The 10,970-nt window shown below is 41.4% G+C and overlaps 1 protein-coding gene across 1 annotated transcript; it reads right to left on the reverse strand.

Annotated features, from left to right (window-relative positions):
* Positions 1–969: 969 nt before the first annotated feature.
* Positions 970–10,788, reverse strand: dennd1c (DENN domain containing 1C). Its single transcript, XM_063883570.1, is given in 25 exon segments — positions 970–1,860; positions 1,863–2,266; positions 2,269–2,494; positions 2,747–2,960; positions 3,077–3,159; positions 3,612–3,719; positions 3,808–3,855; positions 3,941–3,991; positions 4,077–4,117; positions 4,517–4,607; positions 4,847–4,948; positions 5,165–5,290; positions 5,903–6,004; positions 6,103–6,148; positions 7,049–7,149; positions 7,297–7,407; positions 7,512–7,565; positions 8,005–8,070; positions 8,160–8,240; positions 8,339–8,408; positions 8,520–8,639; positions 8,716–8,765; positions 9,294–9,337; positions 9,950–10,014; positions 10,619–10,788. Coding segments are annotated over 25 exon segments (2,745 nt in total). The 5' UTR covers positions 10,636–10,788; the 3' UTR covers positions 970–1,536.
* Between the last annotated feature and the right edge of the window lie 182 nt (positions 10,789–10,970).

Raw genomic sequence — 10,970 nt, forward strand, 5'->3', positions numbered from 1 at the left:
AAACTCCTCACATATTTAGAACCACAATTCAAAGTTCTCTCCAGGAAATGGTTTGGATATTGCACCAAATCTTTAAGTACTCTTTATTTGACGTGCTGGGTGTAACCAATCAATAGTTTTATCTGCTGTTATACATTAACTGACCAGTGTGATTCCCTCCCCAGCTTTCTGTCACCATGGTGATGCAGGTGTTGCTTGCCCCAGCTGTGTCCGTCCTGGTTTCCGCCGTGCTGTCGCTGCTCAGCCTGGCTCTGCTGCTACTGCTGTGTGTCATCAGGAAGAAAAGGAGGATGGAGGGAACATACAGGCCCAGTGCAGAGGAGAGGAAACAGACAGGCTCGGGGGGGTCTGAAAAACCCAGCCTGCCTCTCCCGTTGCCTAAAGAAGAACGCCTCATATGATAGACGTTTGGAGATGGACCCACCCTCCGTCAAAGTGTAACCTATAGATCCATTCCTCATGTTTTCAGACGTCTCTGTGCTGCTCTCCGCCACCAGAAATATCTTCAGAAAAAAAAAAGTAGTTTTGTGCTGCACGTTTTTCTTCTCGGAGACAACAAATACATTGATCAGACTTTCAATTTAATCACCCGACTCACCGCATGCGAAGAGAAAATATGTGTCATCCAGATCCTGTTGTATCGCTTCATAAAAATCCCTCACTCCCTTCATTTCTCCATATAAGAAACATGAGCTGAAGTATGTTTTGTATTGTACAGAGATTAGTATATTTTTACTGTACTGTGTGTTCTGTGTATTTATATCTGAAACATGTTGTGTTTTACACTATTTCCAGTTATGAAGGATATTGATCAAAAGGATGACTGTGATGCACTTTTATGTCAAGCTCTAAGAAGCTAAATTTCTCTAAATCAGTATGTAATGTACACACGGTGTTCTGTTAATAAACCAGGTATGTGCACACCTTTTCTAACCCCAGTCTTTGGACATTGAAAGCAACGGGACGTAAGACTTTGAAAACAGTTTGTTTATTATGCTTTAAGTTATTCATATTGTGTGTGAAGACCAAAAATGCTATCCTCACTGTCAGTTTTAGCATTTCATCACTTTCTCACACACCTTTTATAAAAAATATTCATTTAACAATAACAATTGGGGCCTTCATACAGTTGTAGAAATGCAAAACATTAATGTATTTCTTTAGTTTCATCTACATTTCCTAATATTACAAATCCCCAGTCTAACTTTAACACATCTGTTAATATTTGGTAAGTTCCTTCATAAGATTTTCTTGACAACAAATTTGAAATGCCAAAAATGATTAAAAACACACCACTGAGCCACTGTCCCTTTTGTTTTGACCCGATCCCCAATAATCCAGAACAAATGCATTACCTATTCAAGTCTGTGTAATACTTTCCTAAGCTACAATCCTTTCTTAGGATAACTGAGTCCTTTTTAAATAACATGAAACTATATATGTCCAATTTTTAAAGCGAGAAATAGTATTTCACAGATATGCAGGAGAAATCCGTCATCACTTGCACATTGCTCATTTTGGTGTTTTTCATCTCGTTTAGGCTTCAAATCTCTTCTTAAGCTCAGACACTTTGATCAGAGGTGGTTCGTCCTCCTCATGCTCATCCTTTGAGACATTTTTTTTTTCTGATTTATTTGAGTCACATGGCAGGTGATTCTGTGCGTTCTCCCCGCTCCAAAGCATGTTGCAGGGTCTCGCAGGTTCAGACAGTTCCTGGATCCTGGACTTCACCTGAGAGCCGTGGCTTTGCGCCTTAGACTGGAAACGTGTTGCAGCAGATAGCACTTTAGTAGGAGAGTGGGTCTGCCTTGTCTCTTGCTCCTCTTTCTTTTCTGCTTCTTCTCTACCATTTCCAGGACCTGCTGAGGTTTAGGGTCCACAGTGAGACTCTGAAGCCCAGGAGCAGATGTGGGTTCCAGATTGCCCTCCAGTTCTTGCTGCTCCTCTGCAGCGTTAGGATGTAGATTCAGTTTGTTTGAATTCACCTCTCTATCTTTCTCCTGCTCTTGTCCCTCTTCTTCTTTTGCTTCAGCTGTTACTTCTTTTAATTCTTGCTTTTCAGCAACCTCGTCACTCTGTCTTTGCTCGCCTTCTCTCTCTTCTTTCAACCCTTCATCCTCTCGATTCTCAGCCATTCCTATCAAACACTCCTCTCCTAAACTCACTCTCTTTTCCTGACCCACTTTTTTTGTCTCGTCCTCTAATTTGACTTCCTTGAATGTACTTCCACCGTCTACATATTGTTCTTTGTTCCCATTTATTGTGCCTTCACTTCTTCATGTTGTATACCTTGCTGCTGCACCGTTTCACACACTGCCAGCGGACTCTCTGTCCCATCCTCGTCTGGTACGCTGGTGTCCAGGCCCAGCCAATCTGAATCCTCTGTCAGGTCTGACCGCTCCTCCGTGGTTTCCAGATTCCAGCTGTGCAGGCTGCCACTGCCACTGATGGACAGAGACAGGCTTTCTTGGCTCGGGTTGGCTGGAAAACCAACCTAGAAAACATAATGGCATAAGTGTATTAGATCCTCAAGCATTTATCTCACCCTCATCCAGTCAGATGAAGGTTAAAGCACTTGATATTCACATGCAGAGGCAGAGATTATTCAAGGTACAACCTTCTCAGGGTAGACCAACATTCACACACTGTTGGCCATGCCATTAGATACAATATCACTTGCCCAAGGACACTTCGACATGTTGGCTAGCCCACTACCTCCAAAACATTGGCCATCTCATCTTCTTACCTTCCTGATATAGTCATGGCTGTCCGGTCCAAATAGATCCAGGCTGCGTGTGCCATACAGGAGGCCGCGCTCGTTGGAGCTCCGAGAGCTAAGTGTGTCGAAGATCTCCCCCAGCAGATCCATTTCCTCTGGGTCACACAGCAGTTGATCTTCCCCCTCTTCGTCATCCTTCTGCAGCTCAGACTCCAGCTCGACCAGATGCCCAGATCCAGCTCTGATGCACATATATGACAAACGGGAATGACACAAACAATAAAAAAAAAAAATTCAAATGTATATCTCAGGGTTTTCCCACTTTCCTTCATCTCTCAGTTTCTCTCCAACTCTCACCCATCCCATGTGTCCCCAGTGTCCTGCACGTCTTCCTCATCTCCAGGGGGCCTATGTTTGTAAACAGGCCGACGGGGACGTGACTAACAGGAGGCAACATGGAGTATCGAAGCGAAGTGATTGCAACACAGCATTTCCACAACAGAGGTGACACATGTTGGGGCGGACCACATTAAAGCAATAGAAACGGAGCAAAAACAACGCAACACAATGCAAAGAAGCAGAGCAGGACAGTAGAATAACAACATTAGTTAATAAGGAGGATACATATGGAAGGTATCTTGTAGGGAAACTAAATCACTACACTTTCTGCTTTCTGGCTCATGGACTAATCACTGCAAAAAACCTTGGCCATTAATATTAGTTGTTATCAATTTATTACATTTTCATTCATTCGTGTAGTTACTGTATCTTATTATAATGTTATGTTTGTTAAAAGAAAGTAGCACAGCAACATCACGTTTTGTTATCTTTGAATATGCTTCTAAACAAAAACATTTTTTAAATGAATATTGGATTATTGATGAGCTCTCACCCTCCCAAAGTGCTGAGTGATTGGCAGGCGGTTCTGCAAGCAGTCGGATTGGGCACGGCGGTGCATCACAGATCCTCCCCTGTGAAGGTTGTTTTCTTCATTTTGGGTCTACATTACACAAACACAACAAAGACGTTTTAAAAGCCGAATTTGATTGAACTCCGTACACATACACAACAAATAAACGCTGACCCACCTTGTGCAACAGCAAGTTTTTCAAACCAGACTTTGTGAGACCTTTGGCCTGGGAGAGATTAAAATCATGAGAGATATGTTTTGTATGACTGAATTCACTTGCCAATACTTGAAAAAGTTTTACTTTCACTCACCCTCATGTTTGCTTTGGACTTCATGTTAAGGATCAGCGCTCCTCCCCCTTTCTGTCAGAATTGCAAGTGCATATGTGTGGCACTTTGTAACAAGAATGAACTTTAAACTACTTCAATAATAATACAAATAACCTACCTTTAAATTACCAACTAACTGTTGATAGGATTTGCTTCTCCCTATGAGTACACAAGAAAAAATGGAAAGAGAAGAGTGAGTGTGTGTGTGTGTGTGTGTGTGTGTGTGTGTGTGTGTGTGTGTGTGTGTGTGTGTGTGTGTGTGTGTGTGTGTGTGTACACACACACACTCACTCTTCTCTTTCCATTTAGTGTGACATACACACACAAACACACACACACACACACACACACACACACACACACACACACACACACACACACACACATACACACACACACACACACACACACACACACACACACACACACACACACACACAACACACACACACACACACACACACACACACATACACACACACACATATATACACACACACACACACACACACACACACACACACACACACACACACACACACACACACACACACATACCTGCAGTTGCTTCACACTTTAAGATCTCCTCCTCAAAGAGATCATTTGCTTCTTTCCCTTTGTTCAGAATATCCAGGCGACCATCAATGAACTACAAAAACACATTGATATAATTTTTCTAAATTAGATTAAATGTTTACTCAATAAGTTTAATACACTAATGACTTAGTCCAAGTGATTTGATGTAGCAACAACCCGTCCATTACTGTACAAATCTTCATCAAACGATGTCAGAAGCATTATGAACCAGCTGCAGCATTTCATTTAATTTCTCTGCCAGTATCTTCTTGTCCAGCAGAGGGCAGTAAAGCACAAGAGGCTTACACTAACCTGTTTGAAGGACTGTAGATGAATGGCACTCTCTAGGAAGCCCCTCATACTGGAAGACTTGTGATCTACAAACAGTTCCTCACTGAACCACACCTCACCCCCCTGTAGAAAGTAGAGTGTGATTGAAACAACAAAAGAGATGTGACCCCAAAATACACATAGGAATAAAGAGCTGCCCTTAGAAAAAACTAACAGAAATGCAGATTTAAAAAAAAAACATACAAACAAATTTTAAGTATTTAAACCTTAACTGCACTTTTAGTGTTTGTGTTTAATAAATGCTCCTAATGAAACTAGTATGCCTTTTGAATGGTTGACCTTTTCACCCTGCAGTGCATCCCTGTAGCCTCCAAACAGCAGAGCCTGAGCTTTGAGGAAGGCCCTGGAGACACCGCAGCCAGGAGACACCGCCTGACGCTTCAAACACACTTTCAGCCCGGTCATCTGGAAGAATAATCACATATTCTTTTCAAGACCATTTGCTTATACTGCTACTCAATAATAATGATTAAGAATATGACTAAAAGAAGAAGTGCAAAAGCTTTCGTTTTTGACTTTGTTAGATCATAGATTGTGTAGAGTGACAGAAACATAGAAAGATAATTATGGTTGGGCTAGAGCGTGTGTTCATATCATTCAATGAACTGCGTGAACTTTTCAGTAACCATGATATAAAAAAAATAAAGAACCCCGCTCTATTTCCATCAAAAGAATCTAGGTGGTGTGCAAACAGGAAAGCGCAATAGGGACTTTTACATCCCAGTTTATTTGCTCATTTGAGTTCCTGTGGTTCTACACCTGTTATAATTCCAATCAAAGATACATAAAATGTATTAAAAGATGCTTTGCAAATTATGCAACATGTATAACCAGTTTCTCGAAAATGTATAGAAATCATTCGGATAAAAGCTTGATTCTGTAGTAGATACTTCACTTTGTAGATAACATCCCAGTCATGCATTCCTTTCTTAGAAACAGTTCATTGTGAGACAAGAAACAACCAAAATCCTTGAATTTGAACAAAACAAACAAACATATACAGAGAGTATTTATTACCACATCTGAAGGTATCCTTTTCAGGTCATCAAATGGATTTTCCAGAGTGTTTGTGTCCACATTCAGAATAACCACCTCTTCCAAGCCCCGACTCCTCACCCTCTGTCAGCCAGACACACAGACACACTTTGAGCTGCAGTTTGTGGCTCACAATAAGGAAATATTTGAGTGACTATAGACAACTTTAAATAGGAGTTTACCTCAGATAGACTGGTGTGGACCCCTATTAGGTAGGGCATAGGTGCACTGAAACCCCCCAAAAAAGAGTAAATTAAATTATTCGAAGGTAGTTAGATAGATAGGTAGGTAGGTAGGTAGGTAGGTAGGTAGGTAGGTAGGTAGGTAGGTAGGTAGGTAGGTAGGTAGGTAGGTAGGTAGGTAGGTAGGTAGGTAGGTAGGTAGGTAGGTAGGTAGGTAGGTAGGTAGGTAGGTAGGTAGGTAGGTAGGTAGGTAGGTAGGTAGGTAGGTAGGTAGGTAGGTAGGTAGGTAGGTAGGTAGGTAGGTAGGTAGGTAGGTAGGTAGGTAGGTAGGTAGGTAGGTAGGTAGGTAAGTTGGTAAGTAGGTGGGAAGGTAGGATAGTAGGTAGGTAGGTAGGTAGGTAAGTTGGTAAGTAGGTGGGAAGGTAGGATAGTAGGTAGGTAGGTATGTAGGTAGGTAGGTAGGTAGGTAGGTAGGTAGGTAGGTAGGTAGGTAGGTAGGTAGGTAGGTAGGTAGGTAGGTAGGTAGGTAGGTAGGTAGGTAGGTAGGTAGGTAGGTAGGTAGGTAGGTAGGTAGGTAGGTAGGTAGGTAGGTAGGTAGGTAGGTAGGTAGGTAGGTAGGTAGTAGGTAGGTAGGTAGGTAGGTAGGTAGGTAGGTAGGTAGGTAGGTAGGTAGGTAGGTAGGTAGGTAGGTAGGTAGGTAGGTAGGTAGGTAGGTAGGTAGGTAGGTAGGTAGGTAGGTAGGTAGGTAGGTAGGTAGGTAGGTAGGTAGGTAGGTAGGTAGGTAGGTAGGTAGGTAGGTAGGTAGGTAGGTAGGTAGGTAGGTAGGTAGGTAGGTAGGTAGGTAGGTAGGTAGGTAGGTAGGTAGGTAGGTAGGTAGGTAGGTAGGTAGGTAGGTAGGTAGGTAGGTAGGTAGGTAGGTAGGTAGGTAGGTAGGTGCAGTTCTTACCAGCAGTAGTCCAGCAGATGGGGTGGCAGGACAGGAATGAAGATGTGTTGCCAGTACATGGGGTATAACACAGCAGTGAGTGCATGCACGCAGGACGTCAACTAGACACAACACAAAATGTATAATTGGTTCAGAAAATAACACACTGTTAAAACTCAACTTCTTGGAGTTTGGTTGCACAAAAGTGGCTTTGAGAAGCTGCCGGAGACATTCTTTCAACAATGCAAGATCAAACATTTGTGTCTTACAGTGCTAAGTTTGCTGGCAAAGATGAGGATGCGTCTCTCAAACAGCATGCTGGCGTAGAGCTGGAGCAGGTTCCCCACATCTACTGCCACTATCAGCTCTGTCAGGTTCCTCTGGAAAACACAAACACATGCAATTCAGTTTGAATGGGCTAGGTGTCTAAACTCCTACCTGCTGTATAAGATACAAACTGTGAGTTAAATGTAATCCTTTTTACATTTTCAGGGATTGAAGGGAGAGTTCTCGGGTCTGGAGCAATGAAGTATGGAATCTGGTAATAACAAATTGAACATAACATAATTAAAATCAGGAATTTAATGCAAATTCAGCTGCTTTCAGCTGGCTTCCAAATCATATGACATGCATGCACAAAAGGTAACAGGTTTAGGGTTTCCTTCCAAAGTTCCGTATCCATTAAAGGATGCCTTATTTTGGAATGAAAAAAAGTCCATACACTTATTGTGGATACGGTAAAATCAAGGGTTATTGATGGGTTAGGATACATACAACTGTTCAAGAGTTCACAAAGGTCATGCGGACATTAGTGCAAATCTTGTTAGGTTTGGCTTAAACATTCAATTAGAGAGACAAAAGACAAAGTTTTAGTCTACACACACAAGGTTTAGCCATCAAGCACAGACAGCTAGAGTTTTCCAGGAGTTAGTCTGTATCCAGTTCTTCCGGACCACATGAAGCCCTGTGGGACTCACCCCCTGTTTTCCCTCTTTGTGTCCATCAGCATGGGACACCTCTGTGCTGACCAATAGCTGCTCTCCCTCAGAAAAAAACACAACACGCCAACCACTGACAGGTAAACGGCCAAATAAGACTAGTGTGACACCATATTAGGTATTTAGAGATTTACCATCTGCAGAGTGACAGATCCAGCTCCCAGTGGTAAGGGCTGCTTGTAGAGTGCAGCCAGCAGAGCTTTCATCTCATTGGTCTGTTGAGAACAAGGTGTTAAGGATACTCATATAAGTGTGTGTCTATTTGAGGCAAATAGAGGAGCAGAAAGATTTCACTCAAGCAACGGAAACTCACCTGTCCTTTTGAGATGTAATCAGCCAAGTTGTTGAGAAGTTTGTAAAACACCTCAAACCATGGAAGATAGCTATAATCAAATTGATAGAACAATGGGTTTCATCACAATTTTAGAATCATTAGAACAACTCTTTTATAATCCCCTTTCACCCACATTCCATACAGTCTCAAATGGATGTACCTGAGCATACAGAGGCAGGTATGTGTGTGGTTGGTGAGGCGGCAGAAGCCAAACCGCTGACATCCTTCAAGGTCAGTCAAAACAAAAGTAAAGTGCTGCACGGCCGTCCCCTCCCTCGCTCTGTGCAGATAAATGTGGTGAGAGGTTGACATATAGGAAAACAGTGTAACCAGGAGTAACAACAGTTTATACTCACCTTTGTATATCATACGGGAAGCAGAACCGGGGTAACGTTTGACAGGACTCCTGGACAGGGATAGAATTGTGTGTTTTACATGAACAGTGAAAAATCACATGACAAATTGAAAGTTTAAAGCAATGCTAACGGCTCTGTGAGGCTGTACTTAGCCATCACTGCTAACACATTCACAAAGACACTGCCAGGTAAACATCCAATTAGCATCAACCACAATGTAAAGCTGAGGCTGATGGGAAGGTGAGTGTTTTGTAAGTATTCGGTCATAAGTATTGGACAGGTTAGAAATTTGATCAGAATATTACGTTGCATTGAACATCATCGAAATGGCAAATTAATGCATGTACAATATGTCATGCCAATCCATCCAACAGCTGCAGAAATACTAGTTTACATAACAATGTTTAAACCTTATGGTGGTGCTACAAAAAAAGTCACAGGATTGATGAACCCACAGAGTGACTGACATTGCCATCCTAACAGAGGCATGACAGTAGCATGGCTAAAAACAAGCCTCTTCACAACAATACATCAACACATATTAAAATATTCCAGGAGCAGGAGACATGAGTGGCTACCTCATCGCTGAAGTCCTCTGGGAACTGAAACAGTACTCCGGGATCTAGGACATACAAACATTTGTAAAATGAACCACATGGCTTATATTCCACAAGAAAATGCAGCTACAAAGAAGTTGTATTGCAGTGTTGTATACAATGCAATACTGTGTGTAATAGAAAGATGATACACGTGTGGTGACAAATTATTTGAGATGGGCAGTTTAAAAATGTTTGCATGTCAATAAAACGTTTTTGTTTAACCCAGCTGCTCAGTCTGTGAGATAAACACAACATGCTTCATCTCGTCTAGTGTGACTTGACTGACTTTGTGGTTTTTTCTGATCACATGACAGGAAGTATGAGCAACTCTAAGTTCAGCAAAAACACCTTTATGTTCATCGAGCATTATTATCTGATCATTCATATGCGTTTTCTATGTCACACACATTTCAGATTGTACTTAACAGTCAGAATGTTGTAACAGAAGATGGTAAACAAAGTCACAGGGAAGAGTTTGAGGAACAATTTTAAACAACTTCTCTTTTGCTGACAAATAACTTTGCACATAGAAATGGTTCTTCTATACCTATATAGAGGCTGATACACAGATTCACAGTAATCACATTACTACTTTGGCACTGGTGTGCTGCACAGAATAAAGACAGAAGACTCACCTTTGTCTCTGGCTACGGGGCAAGTTGCTTCAAAGAACCAGTAAAAGGTTCGCTCAGGGTTTTGTCTGTCAGGAAATACATTTACAGCACATTTTTAAGATTATCCTTACAGTGTAGAAGCAACTCATAAACGGTGATCTATTATGATAGATAAACCCAACATAAAAATGGACAAAATCTGTTCTTAATTTACCAGCTACAACATTAAACAGATAAACACATTAATGCATCAATAATAATTATAAATAGGATATTTAGTATATATATTATTCTTAAATGGGAAATTATTCAATTTATTTATTGTCTACTGTCACCTTTGGTATATTCTGTTTTTTGTTGCCTATACTTTTGTAGTTCAACTTAAATAACATTTTAAATGCTATACTTTTACTTGTACGGTAGTATTTATATCATTGCTTATTTTACTCATGTCAAATACTTGAATACTTCCTCCACCAAAGTGGGATTACTTTAAGACTCTAAAAAGTTGTTCATATGGAACAAATAGCTTTTAACAAGAAAAGTTTCTGCTGTAAAGTTTATGGCAACTCATAAAGGGCAAAGAGTTGCAGTAGGAAACTTCCTGTGAGAGGAAGTCATAAAAACCACAAGAACAGAATGGCAGGCAGTGGTGATGGAAGTCAGGCAAAGAAAGACATGACCACTCACTTCAGTCTGGACCCCATGCTGTCGTGATGTGTCTGTGTCCATGTGTTTGTCCCAGAGGGGCCGATATCTTCAGCAGGAGTCTCAGATGTTCGCCATACCTCTGATGGAGCAGTGGTGCAAACGGAGAAGCACACCGGTGGTAGCAGCCCTCTGCACGATCAGCGCAATAGAAGAGACAGAACACTTCCTGATATATGTCAGTGTGTGTTGATGACGTCTGTTATAAGGCCACCTCTCTAAGCTCTCTCATACACTTCCATTATTAAACCTTTGAGGTTTGTTCACCCTCTATTTCCTATTAGAGTTGGTTGATCATTTTAAAAAGGCAGCCATCAGGTGTAAAGCAAGTCTT

This window comes from Eleginops maclovinus, chromosome 5 (assembly GCF_036324505.1).
Source record: "Eleginops maclovinus isolate JMC-PN-2008 ecotype Puerto Natales chromosome 5, JC_Emac_rtc_rv5, whole genome shotgun sequence".
Lineage (NCBI taxonomy): Eukaryota > Metazoa > Chordata > Actinopteri > Perciformes > Eleginopidae > Eleginops > Eleginops maclovinus.